The 14,166-nt window shown below is 33.5% G+C and overlaps 1 protein-coding gene across 1 annotated transcript in view; it reads right to left on the reverse strand.

Annotated features, from left to right (window-relative positions):
• Nucleotides 1-5,576: 5,576 nt before the first annotated feature.
• The window catches only part of LOC143048436 (tubby-related protein 4-like), a 71,075-nt gene continuing 62,485 nt past the window's right edge, over nucleotides 5,577-14,166 (reverse strand). The window contains exons 11-14 of the mRNA XM_076222113.1: nucleotides 13,153-13,387; nucleotides 11,165-12,270; nucleotides 8,210-8,374; nucleotides 5,577-6,884 (exon numbers count right to left, since the gene is read on the reverse strand). Of these exons, the coding sequence (XP_076078228.1) occupies nucleotides 6,768-6,884; nucleotides 8,210-8,374; nucleotides 11,165-12,270; nucleotides 13,153-13,387 (1,623 nt within the window). The 3' untranslated portion in view covers nucleotides 5,577-6,767. The remainder of the gene's footprint in view (nucleotides 6,885-8,209; nucleotides 8,375-11,164; nucleotides 12,271-13,152; nucleotides 13,388-14,166) is intronic.

The following is a 14,166-nucleotide window of genomic DNA, read 5'->3' on the forward strand; positions in this document are numbered from 1 at the left end:
GGCAGCGATGATCAGCGATCTAACAATACAAAAGAAAAAGAAATAAGACATTTATGGACGTTTTTCAATATAAGTGTGAATTTCAGAACTAAAAAAATGGAAGATCAGCTTGTCTAGAATTTTATTTCAAGAGTTATTTTGAATACCTCTATTATAGACCTGTTTGTAAATAAAAAGTGCAATCTTAAATACACGTTAGACTTTAAAATGATATTATTTCATAATTTATGTACTGTTTCGTAGGGGACATTTGACCCCTACGAAACTACTTCTAAACGCACAACTTTTTGCATTTTAATGTCTCCTATAGACATTCCAGTTTGACTAAAGTTTACTTTATATACTAAAAAAAATTATTTTTCCTGAATTGGAGAACATTTTTTTATCGATAAAGATTAGACAGTACTTCACCCTGCACAAAAAAATACAGTACTTCTACCTGCACAAAAAATTACTTGTAACGACCAAACACATTTTTTAAAAAGTGGCTGGGAAAAGAAATCACGTGCACGTTTTTATTGAATACCCGATACTTGTTAAAAATTCACACACTGGATACAGTTTTGCTGAGGTCCAATACAGCTAGCCGAGGACCAATAACAAGGCTAATACAGAAATTCTAACGTAATAAAAGAATTTAATTAAATGATAATTAAATTCGTGTATTGATTTAACATATATGTGTACTGAGACTCGACAAATCGAGTCGTCCTTAACTCTTATTGTTATGCTAATTTGAGCTTGTGAGACTAGAGCTGTAAAAATCAGTACTCTTTAACAGTCACTTGAACCATGAAACCCAAAAAGAGGACGTGGAAAATTTTAGACCCAACCTCTCCCACCCTAATAAATTGAACTTGAGTTGCTGCTGGTCTTTTTACTTTTCAGATGTTCCAGTCTTCATATATATATCCTTCATGATAGCATGCTGAAGCAGTCGCTCAATCGGAGCAAAATTTACTTCATTTTATGCAGACTATGGTTAGCCCAGCTGCTAATTTCGAAATATTGTTAAAAGGAACGCTTTCAGTATACTCGCGTTGGATCGTCCAGCTATGATACAGTGATTAGCTCAATCGTCATAAAGATTTTATTGATTTACAAATAATTTGGTTGTGTTCAGTTGTTTTAACAGTTATTGTTGTTATTGTTGTTATTTGAATGGGTTTTGATAAAATGTTGCCATGACAATTAAATATCCAAACAAAAGTCAGTGTTTGTTGTTTGTTGTAGTGAAATACGCCCCACTGGCGTCTGTTTGTCAATTCTGATATCTGGGCAGTTTACATCAAATGATTAATTGGATTAAATGATGCATTCATTAATATAATAGTATTTAACCAAGGGTTCCAAGGAGTGAAGTTTTACGATCGTCAGTACGAGTTGGTTGACCGTTTTGGATTATCTCTGTCACATATATTGACAGATATTTTGCAATTGTAGTTACCACAATCCCGTCTTCTTTTCATAGATTGTGCCATCTCCGAATAAGACATATTACCAGAATTGTACTAAGATGTTGCCATATGTGGATTAGGGACTGCTTATTCTTCTGGTGCATGTGAGTTTTCCCGCAGATTTTAATGGGGTTTGTATTGCTCAGACTTTAATTTTCTATTTGGTGTCGTATATTTTCGTGTTTACATGACAGGTTTATTTTTCTTCGACTTATGCGTTTGGATAAACGAATTAGGTATTGACAATTCACTTGGAAACTCAACATATTATACCCTCACGACACTTACCAAAGAGGAAATCCTTGATAATCATAGGTCTGTTCTGTGTTCCTTTGGAATTTCAACCAAAGATGAAGAACTGAATCTTCCATCACTGTATTGGATACCTAAACTACATAAGTGTCCTTACAAACAACGGTATATTGCTGGGTCTTCCAAGTGCTCCACGAAACTTCTTTCTAAATTATTCACATCTATTTTATCAGCAATCAAAGACGGGCTTCAAAGTTATTGTGTAACTGCCTATTCTAGAGGGGGCGTGAATCAGATGTGGATACTTAAAAATTCCAAAGATCTTTTAGAGTACATACAATCTAACTCTCTTTCATCTTGTAACAGTATTAAAACATTTGACTTTTCTACTCTTTACACTAGTATTCCGCATTCCAAACTAAGAGACAAATTGAAAGAGTTGGTGTTGCTTTGCTTCATAAAAAAGAATGGCCAACGTAGATACAAGTATCTTGTCTTAGGGAGGAATAAATCCTACTTTGTAAAGGATCACTCTGATTCAAACAAAAAAATCTCTGAAACTGATGTTATCAAGATGCTTGATTTATTGATTGACAACATATTTGTTACGTTCGGAGGATGTGTTTTTCAACAGACTGTTGGCATTCCAATGGGAACAATCCGTGTCACTCTACTTGTCGACTTGTTTCTTTATAATTATGAGGCTGACTTCATGCAGGAACTTTTTAGGAAGAAAGATAAGAAGTTAGCAATATCCTTTAACTCTACTTTCCGCTATATAGATGATGTTCTTTCACTAAATAATTCAAAATTTGGTGACTATGTGGAACGCATCTATCCCATCGAGCTAGAGATAAAGGATACTACAGATACAGTTAAGTCAGCCTCATATCTTGACTTACATCTATAAATTGACAATGATGGTCGGTTGAAAACAAATCTTTACGACAAAAGAGATGATTTTAGCTTTCCAATTGTGAACTTTCCATTTCTAAGTAGCAACATTCCAGCAGCACCTGCATATGGGGTATATATCTCCCAATTGATACGATATTCCTGTGCTTGCATTTCCTATCATGATTTTCTTGATAGAGGGTTGCTGTTCACAAGGAAGCTATTAAACCAAGAGTTCCAAATGGTGAAGTTGAAATCATCCCTTCGTAAATTTTACGGACGCCATCACGAGCTGGTTGACCGTTATGGAATAGCCGTTTCACAAATGATATCGGATATGTTCCTTACGTCGTAACTACAATTCCCTTCCCTTTCTTAAATGTGACCTAACGAATTAGACTATTTACCGGATTTGTTATCACATAAGCATTACGACGGGTGCCACATGTGGAGCAGGATCTGCTTACCCTTCCGGAGCACCTGGGATCACCCCTAGTTTTTTGATGGGTTTCGTGTTGTTTATTCTTTAGTTTTCTATGTTGTGTGCTGTTGTTTGGTTGTCTTTTTCATTTTTAGCCATGGCGTTGTCAGTTTGTTTTAGATTTATGAGTTTGATTGCCCCTTTGGTATCTTTCGTCCCTCTTTGGTATCGTCAAGCTCTTGATTTCCTTTTATATAAATTCAGCAATTATTTTGCACAGATTTAATATTCATAAGATTACCCATTAGTATTAAGAGTAGAAACACAAAAGACACAATTCAATATCATTATATTTCAGAATACTTTATTCCGAAGACAAACATTAGGATATAACTAATCAACCTGGGTTGATCGCCGTTTTTTATTGTTGGGAATCGTTTTACTCAAATTTTTGGTTCTTTTTTTAAATGTATACTGTATTGTTAAGTGTAATGGTTTTGTCTGTTCGATATTTTTCGTTTAGTCACGTGTTGTCTGTTAGTAATTAATGTTTGACTAGAGTGTTGTTTGTTCGTTATTTGTCGTTTAGCAACGATGTTGCGTGTCAATTTATCGTTTGTTTATGGTGTTGGTGTTGTTTGTTTATCATATGTTGTTTGGTCTTGGTGTCGTTTGCTTATTATATGTCGTTTTATTATGATTGTGTGTGACCGTCATATGTATTTGGGTCATGGTGTTGTCTTTTCGTCATATGTCGTTTGGCCACTATGTTGTCTTTTCGTCATATGTCGTTTGGCCACTATGTTGGCTATTCGTTATTTGTCCCTTAGTCATGGTGTTCTCTGTTCGTTATTTGGCTTTTGGCAATGGTGTTGTCTGTTCATTATTTTTCGGTTGGTCTTGGTGTTGAGCGTCATTTGTCGTGAAGCCATGGTTGTGTCTGTTCATCATTTGTCGTTCGATTATGGTATTATCTGGATACAACAGATCTTCATATGTCGTTTTGACATGGTGTTGCATTGTCTGTTCGTCCTTTGTCGTTTGATCATGGTGTTGTTTGTTTGTCCCTTGTCGTTTTGTCATGGTGTTGTATATTCGTCATTTAATGTTTGGCCAATGTGTTGTCTGTTCGTTATGTACATGTATGCTGTGATCATGGTTGCTTTTTGATCCGTGTTTAAGGCTGCCATGTGACTTTGAGATAGACAAATAGCAACGAAGGTATTGCAGTAATATTTTCAATGGTATTTCTTTAAAGGAAATAGTGACAGTGTCTTTTTGGAGTCTGTGTCAACAAGACTCATCCTTGGAGGGATTCATTGATGAGTATTGTATAACAAAATGTTCTTCTGGACTCAAAACGCCTTTATTATAAGGCGGTATTCAACGTTTCCAAGCATCAATTCCAAATCCTCCGTCCTGAGAACAGCATTGACTTAAGTAACAAACAATCAACAATATGTGTCCTAACAAAAGCTCTATACTTCACTTGTTCTAGTATTGAACATGCGGTAGCATCTTCAACTAAATGCAGTAAAATATTAATATTTATAAAACTATTAAGTCAAGGTTGTCGAGATCATAGATTGGTCACAACTATTAATTAGCTTTTAACATATGATCTTTTAATGATTGCATTAAAATCTTACTTAACTATCAAGCGAACAACAATTTTAACTTGTTACAAAAAGATAGTTAAACAATTACAAAAATATATCAATCAATATCATAGACAGAAAAATCAGATATAATTTGGAACTATATAAAGCGGCATAACTCAAACATGTCAAAGTCCTTTTGTTGACATTATCACACTGGCATTTTCAGAAAATTTGTTTGGTCACAAAAATAAGTCTTCAGTAGCCTACATGCACCATTTATCTTGATCTTGAGGACATTACTTCGTTATCATTTATTTAGCTAAAGAATGTTTTGTTTGTATCAACCTATACAATTTAATTACAGCTTTGATTTGTCTTTTGATCATATCCGGCTCGTTTTTGCAACAACTTGTTAAAGGTTCCGTTAGAGGTCTTAGGAATTGAGAAATTTGTGTTCCCATCTTGCAAAAAAAAAATCTTTACCTAATGTATAGTTTACTTTATGTGCATGAAATATTTTCACCCGACGTTACTCACAAAATGTCGAATCAATCATAAGTCCACAAGTTGGAAGCGCCAATAGATCACAAATGTTTGCAAAGAAAAATAGTTTATAAAGTAATCAAAGTTAAATGAATCATATAATTCAAATGTTAAATTCTTGTATTGGCAGAAATCCATCAAATCTGGAGTACCTCGAGAAGCATGAAACAAGTGAAAAGTTTGAACCTATATGAACAACAGTTTTTTGGGGTGTCGTTGGTAGTATCTAAGGTGAATATTTTCAGTTTTTTTCAATGGTGGAGAAATATTTTTCGATTCCCGTCTGTTAGATATAAAAATATGATTCCTAAATAATTAAAATTTTACTATGTAAATACATATACATGGACAAAATAAAGTTAGTCTCTACAGTATATCTACATGTGTGTAAAAGAAATATGAACACAATTTAATTTATGACTGTGACAACTGTCGTTTATAAGGTAGTATGGTAGTATTCGGTCAATGTTGATGGTAGTGTACAGGTTTTTTGAGGGACTGCTCATTTCAATGCAAGAACATCCTAGGATTTATCGTATGGTCATCAATCTACTTTACGAATACAGAATGTCCTTGGTTAAACAAGATAATCAAAAACTGTAATGGAAAGGTAATATATACTTAAGAAGACAATAAAGTGCATAGAAATCTGATGATAAGTACGATTGTCGTTTGTTGATGCGGTTTATAAGTGTTTCTCGTTTCTCGTTTTTTATATAGATTTATTATTTAAACCTTGGTTTTCCTGTTTAAACGGTTTTACACTATTCTTTTTGGGGGCCATTTATAGCTTGCTGTTCGATGTGAGCCAAGGGTCCGTGTTGACTTTGACCTATAATGGTGTACATTTACACTTTGTGATTTCGGTAGAGATTTTGCTCATTGGTTCTCAAACCACATCTTCTAATAGCTATAGTCTGTAGTTGGCAAACAAACACGATCACCTATACATTTTATTATATTTTGTTTTTTTCATAACAGCACAATATATACAATTTTTTGGCAAGGAATAAGATATTCAATAATTTTTATAGTTTATATCCTCCCATATTACCTTATGCTTAGTATCAACTAGAAATCAGGAAATTATTATTTAGATTAATAAGCTTTCCGCTGTTTACAAAACATTTTTTGTTAATTTTAACATTGTGTGTTGTTTTGTGTCACATTATGTACGGTCACGTGCCACGCTCAGCCTGATTCCTAGTTAAATTTGTACAATGTAATAAAGAATTAGGTATAATGCTAATTTTGCGCCAAATTGAGCCTTTCAATGCAAGTGTCTATAAGTTAACCAAACTCTTTGGGCTTGAAGTCTTTTTAAACCATTGAGATGTATTCTGTATTTGAATATAACCGTTTCTGCAAGAATAAGTATCGTACGTAGCTTTACCAAAACGTCACATTAATCAAACCTCCTATTTTATGTGTCCTTATAATTATTTGTACACACTGCAACACTAAATGTTAATTGTCATAGTCTTTAACTTCAATTAGTCGATATGACCATTGGTACCCTGCGATGATAATGGCTGCCATTTTGATGTTGGTATGGTGATTGTTCCGTCTCCATGAGGTTGCAACAGGACAACACTGTAGTCATTTAAGTCTTTGTGTAACATTTGCTAATGCAACAGCGAATGCCTGTAGAGCAGTAAATGGATACTGGAAGTCTAGAGTATAGGCATTGCTATCTATTCGACCAAACTGCATAACCTGAAATGAATGGTAAGCTATATTAATAAAACTGGTAAAAGAAAGATAATCCAATACGAAATAACAAATTGACTTGCTGAAGTATAATTTAATGTATGCGGGATAATATTCCCATATCGCATAAGAAAATATCATATGTAAAAAACATATGGCTAAGCCGCCAAAATACAATTATGAAGAATATAGGAATTTAGGTTATTGTGTTCAAACATTATAGGGACATACAAAAATAAATAAAGAAACACATCTAAAAAAAAATTGTAAAATATATATAGGATTGGGTTATAAATCAATGTACATTATTTTCTAAATTGAACCGAAAATAATTCCTACAAATAGCTGTTTGAGTTTTGCCAGTCAGGCAGTTAATTTGTTTAAAATTTAAGACTTGTTTACACTCTCAAAATTATGTAAATTATTTGACCATGTACATACTTTGAAAAATTTAATAGTGTGAACGATTTTCAAATTTATTCTTAAGTTCTTTTTCGGCATAATGTAAATGGTTCTGTATTCAATTTTCGTATGTTATTTGTCTCTCTAATAAACCCGGAGACAGGATGTGTCGCTTTTAGTATTCAACGTAAATTGAATCATCCGTAAATGGGTCTCAGTCATACAAATGATATAAAATTACCTAGGTTTGTTTCTTTGGAACATTATTGTATTAGCGTCTTGTCTGTTTTTGCTTTTTGTGCAATTACAGCAGAATATCAAAGGCTTCTTGTAGGATTAAGTGAGAAAATATGGCGACAAGATGCAATTTATATGTTGTTAGTTCTGAATGGTCGCATAATAGAGGCTTTTAGATAGTTATTTACAGACAAGCAATCGATGTAGAACGTATAAAATCTCATTTAAGATCTTCTGTGTTATCGTAACTGATGATTTATATCAGACAAACTGTCGACAGTTAGACATAGAGAAAACATACAGCTTTCAATGTTTGATAACACTATTAGAACGTTTTGATTGATTGATTGTCATGATCACTAAATATGGCTCAAACGTGTAGTATACTGTTGAGCAACTTATTTTCGCGACTATGTCTATAAAATGAAAACAAAAACAAAACTGAGTTCGTTGGAATATGTCACATTTTAAAAATCTTACTTAACAAAATTAGAAACATCTTTTAACGAAGTGCGCGTTTATGCATCACATTCTGCACCTCTGATGTTTCTAAAATCTTCCTCCAGTGTAGATATGTTAGAGATTTTTATTTCCAAATAGGCTTTTTAAATTCATATTCTCTATTGTTCGGTTTGATCCGACATCTAACAACACAAACGCACAAAATGAAGAGATTTTATATCAAAACAAACCTGTTTTCCACGAAACTCAATTTGAAAGTTTTTGGCAGATTCCTGGGTAACTCTCCCTCCAAAATCAAGTTGATATACTTGACTATTTTCATTCCACATTGGAGCTTTGTTGTGCATAACGAATTGTGGCAATCCTTCCTGGCTACTACGTCTAACTTTTTTCATCTGAAAAAAAGTAGTAGTCATTGAATGAACTGAATATGCATATACAATATATTTTTTTGTCATATCAATGAGACAGTAACCCAACGACATAGATAGGCTAATGCTTCGAGAGGTCAACATACAGAGGTCTGTCATAAAATATTCTCAATCTATCTATAAATAATTACATTAGTTGTATGTTTCAGTATAATACGTTATTCTGGTTGGCTACACTGCAATTCCTTAATCAATTCATTACACAATAAAATTTATCACTCATGATGACAAGAGGTCCCACAATAAAGAGCACAGGTAAATTAGATAAAATTTTGATAAAATTTGTGTTATCATGATCCTAGCTAAAAAATGTAATTATAAGTATTGAATGCTTCTTTTTGTGACTTCATAGGTGCGCACATTTTTAGAATGAAGCGCGGCTTCATACAAAATGTACTTCGGTCAACCCTTTTACACCCCAATGAAGTTACAAAAAGAAGCATTCAATTCTTAAATAAAACTATCAATCCAGGCAATATAGAACTCGAAGAATTAACAAATGTCGAACCGACAAATTCGTAAATCGAGTTGATTAGCATTCAAATCTAATGTAATAACAGAGAAAGGTGAAATATGAGCTATTTCAAATACATAAAAAGGTATGCAACAAATTTTGTACAAAATCGTTAATTTTTGTCGAAAAAGGTGTAAAAATAATGTGTTGCTCAATAACGGACAAAAGACCATTCAAACTCATTGCGTTTCATGATTCCGGTTCACTTCCTACAACATACAAGGAAGCTATAGATAGAACCAATGGTTCCTTATAATACAGTTGATATGATCCTTTCCAAAGTTTTACTAGTGATCATGATTTGTGTGACCATTTTTTATATTTGAGTAATAGATAACCACAAATATGGCGCACGTGTCCCGTCTATTTTCTGTCTCGAGTGTGACATAGCGGTGCTATGTTGAATTATGAACAGTGACATCAGCTGTTTGATATATCATTGCTTTGGATATTTCAGTAAAACCCAGCTATTAATTATATAAATGCTTTTGGCGTTTATAAGTTGGTCATTTAAAAAAAATATGATTTTTTTTAGTCATTAATTAAAGCGAGATAGTGGAAAAAAATCGCTGTAAGAAGCCAATTTGGTTCAATTTTACCCAAATAGGCTTATAAACATAGCTAGAAAATGAATAACTCCACCTCATTGAAGCCGTATTTTGTGACCTTAAATTCAACTCCTTGGCTGAATAGGGGTTATAGATGGGAAAAACGTATGTCAACATTGAAAGTGAAACCATGATAAACAATTCGGTTGACTGATTCGATCCACAAAAAATAAAACTTATACAGATAAACTCGATGATAAACATACTTTTAAACCTACAATGTGAAATCAAACAGACTTGGTAATATCCAATTGCACGTGGACACTATCTATTGATATTTATGTTTTTATCGGGTTATGTGACCGTCGGTTGACTACGTAGGTCATATCTGTGGTTAGTTAGATGACGTACAAACAAACATACATGCGAATTGTTGATACATATTATCGAGTCGACGCATTGTCAGTTGTTTATTTTAGACTTTATGTTATTTGTAAAAACGTTTGTGTATGTAAGAAATCAAATGCGAGAATTTGAGTCATATCGTTGAATATGACTTTGACAAGTGCACACCTTGGGCTATGACGCTATGAATTTAAGTAATTAAAAGATTGAGCAAAATTTGAAAATGCCCCTTTGCGTAAATTAAATGCAAGGGAAAATGCAAAAGGGTGACATTATGTGTCACCTTCATCAAAAAAGTGACAAGAACCATTTGATATGTTCATTTGTTATTGGTCGTCATTATAACGTTGCATAGAAGCTTCGTAGGAGCTTCCGTTGAATCTGTGTTAGTTTCCTTAATTTCAAATCTTTCATGTCGTGTCAAACCAAATTAATGTCTATTGACAAGTTCTTTGATTATCTTGGTCACGACATAAATATGCAGAGTTAAAGAATAAGCTGTCAGTTCTCTGCTGTGTGATAAATGAATGTCACAACTAAAGCTAAGGAACCCATACAAACGTACTACGTTAGGTCACCTGACATCCGCATTACCATGAGAAAAAATACAATCATCACAATTTTCCAGAAAAGGTTTCCACGCCAAGCGTAGTTCAAAATGCAGATTTTATTTTATGGTGCAGTTTTGTTCACACGACTTATCCATGAAATATTTATATTTATACTCTACTTTCTCTGTTTTTATAACTTCATTATGTTTTTCGGAAATTATATGGTTTCTCAATGATTTATCAGCTTAAAACAAGATATGATTAAAATAAATTGCATCAGTTTGGAGAGTTGTTTAAATTCAACTGAGCTTTAGAATTGAATATTTTTCTCGTAGGTTGACTGAATATTTAACAAATGAATAACCTTTAAACCCATTTGTTAGATATATTTGAATTCAGCAGTATTATGATATTTTTCGTTCGTATAAAAATCATTCCTTGCCAATTTTATCTTTAATCTTCTTTTACCATAATATCATTGCAATACGAGCAGAGAACTATAACCAAGGAGACATCAATCAAACGATACTATAAAAAAGGCAAGCATTTTGAATAGGCGCGACAATCCAAGAATGGCTTTGATTTGAATGAGACTTACTTTAAAAAAAAAAACAGCAAAAATAAAAGGTATGACGACATTATACGTCGTTAGATAATAGCCATGAAGTTCAATAGACACATGTACTTGTAAACTTTCCGCATGTTACATATTTGTTCTCAATATTAAGTTATGTACCTTCTGTTTTAGCTGAGATTTTTGAAACGATTCCAGGTTTTTATAACTAAAATTTTGATTGTTTTCTTTTAGACTGGAAGAAAGTTCCTCTGACGAAAGTTCGTGCTGTCGAAGATATTTTGATTTCCGTTTGAAAATAGGACTGTGGTGTTTACATTTGCTTTTCATTGCTTCTTCCCGAATTTTATATGTTGGAGAGTCTTGGTTATCTAGACGCTTTAGTGGCGACGATGGCAGAGAAGTGCTTTCTCGAAGTTTACGTCCACTAGGGTAAAATTCATGATTTGAAAGAACATTTTCACTTTTTAAATCTATGCTGATGTCATCAGCTATATCTAAACAAGTCTCAGTATCCGAAGCATCGGAATAAATACTGTCTCGATGTTCAAGGGACAATCCGTTATCAAGTTTCGTTGTACCTGTATTTGTAGAAGCAGATGAAAAATAAAGTCTTCTTTCTTTTCCTGAATTACTGCGTAGTAGTTGACTTGAATCGCATATTAACATAGATTCTTGCGAGTTTACACGACGAATACTTATATTGTCGTCATCAATGTACTTGATAGGACAATTCGCCAGATCTGCCCAGCGATTGACCTCGTCACATCTCAGTAAATTCTGCACGTCTTCATATAAATTGTTACTTGTATTTGAACAAGGCGATTCAGGAGAACTTGTTTCAGATTTCACATCTGTGAACACTAAATTTTGAGCAATACCATTAACATTTTCTGACATACTACATTTTATTCCAGGCGTGACGTCATATCCGTTTGAGGAAGATGATGATCCGGCGATCGCACGAACTTTTGGAATAGCACCCTGATTTGAAATTTTGTCTTTAAGAATTTCCTGTGATTCACATGAAAATGCTTTATTGTGAGCAAATGTGTCTGAGGCCGGAGACAAAACCCGGTTTTTCATATTTGTCCCTCGACAACCTGACCCATTAATTCCATTTGAAACAGGATTGTCCGCTGATGTGTCAATATAAAGATTGTCGTCCCGAGTAACATTTAACGTAAAATGAGTATTTAATCCATTTTCAGTCTCTATAATGGTTAGACTTTCTTCTTCCATACTTTCAATACCACCAATGTCGAGGGCTGAAAAACGTATATCTATATATATTTATTATTGGTTAAAAGTGAATTACAATTACTTTTGAAGTAAACTGTTCTATAGTTGATTTGATGCTATATAATGTTAAAACTGTAAAACCTGCTTCACAGGATGTCAAACTAGTAGACATTTGAAGGACGAATATAAAAATAGACTCTTGCAATCTTACAATCGTTGAAACTCATAATGGAACTGGGTGGATATATTTTCCTGTTGTCTTGTGTTCTTTGGCTGTTATTTCGACGTACAACATTAACCTGCCTTTTCAGTAGTAATCCGATAAAAAGTTTTAAAAAGGCAACTGCCAAACATTAATAGAAAACTATTTGACAGTGGTTGACACTTACTGAATATTGTAGTCGCAGATTACTATTGATTTTTTCTATCTGTTGAAACAGTCTCATCTCTCTTTCATCATTACATGTAATAACTTGTGAATTTACAAAAAAGAATATCGTTTAAAGTTGTGGAATATTATTTGTCTACAGTCTATTTATTTTGACCATAGCATTGTCATTATTCGTCTGAAAATTTGAAAGCCTTGTTTGTTTTTTTTTTTTTAATTTCTTTCTTCAACGTTACAGTTGTAAAATAGTGGTTGTTTTCTGTATGATTCTACATTTGTTTGATTCTAAATTATATGGTTAATGCAACATCAAATGTGTGTATAAAAGTTTTTATTGCAGCGATATAAACATTCACCTTAACTTACAATTAATAGTGCAAAAACACTTTAGCAATTATCAATTTTATAACATAGACCCAGTAGATATTTCATAGTCGCGGCATATTATGAAAAAAATGTCTGCTAATTGAGTGAACCTTTCTACCACTCATTTTATTTCACTTAATTATATACATCTTACAGATATAATCATCATCTGCGCCACTGCCTGCAGGTGTAAAATTTGAGTCTCGTGAGAGTTGTTGGTGACTAGATTGCAATCCAGTCACTGTTATAGCCATTTGTCTAGGCTGAAGATGAAGTAGACTGGTTTTATAAACAATATTCCCAAGATCCTCTGGCAAAAATGGAGCAACACCATTAATTTGAAATTTTGTACCCCATATATTAGAAGTTACTTCCACTAGACGGCTGCTCTACAATTACAAAATGATATCTCGGTAAATACATTTTAGCTTTGTAAACATTTTGAGAGTTTACCATAATTTTCGTAAAATAATGCGTTTTTATAACATGGCTCATGCTAACATTGCTTCTGAAGTAAAATCACAAAAATGCCGACCTTCGAGGAATAGTCAGGGGGGATCCCCAATGAAACGTTTTACACATCAAGCGATTGGATAACAACTGTCATATTCCTGACTTGGTACAGGGATTTTCGATTGTAGATGTGTTTGTAAATTAAACCTAGTTTTAGTTTTATAGCTAGCCGAACCTCTCTTGACTATGAAAGAGGGACGAAAGATACCAGAGGGACAGTCAAACTCATAAATCGAAATTAAATGACTACGCCATGGCTAACAATGAAAAAGACAAACAGACAAACAATAGTACATATGAAACAACATAGAAAACTAAAGAATAAGCAACACGAACCCCACCAAAAACTAGAGGTGATCTCAGGTGCTCCGCAAGGGTAAGCAGATTCTGCTCCACACGTGACACCCGTCGTGTTGCTTATGTAATAACAAATCCGGTTAATAGTCTAATTCAGTAGGTCACATTCATAAAAGGGAAGGGTATTGTAGTTACGAAGTAAGGAACATGTCCGTTATCATTTGTGAAACGGTTATTCCATAACGGTCAACCAACTCGTGATACGAAGGGATGATTTCAACTTCACCATTTGGAACTCTTGGTTTAAAAGCTTCCTTGTGAGCAGCAACCCTCTATCAATAAAATCATGATAGGAAAT

This window comes from Mytilus galloprovincialis, chromosome 10, assembly GCF_965363235.1.
Source record: "Mytilus galloprovincialis chromosome 10, xbMytGall1.hap1.1, whole genome shotgun sequence".
In the NCBI taxonomy this organism is placed as follows: domain Eukaryota; kingdom Metazoa; phylum Mollusca; class Bivalvia; order Mytilida; family Mytilidae; genus Mytilus; species Mytilus galloprovincialis.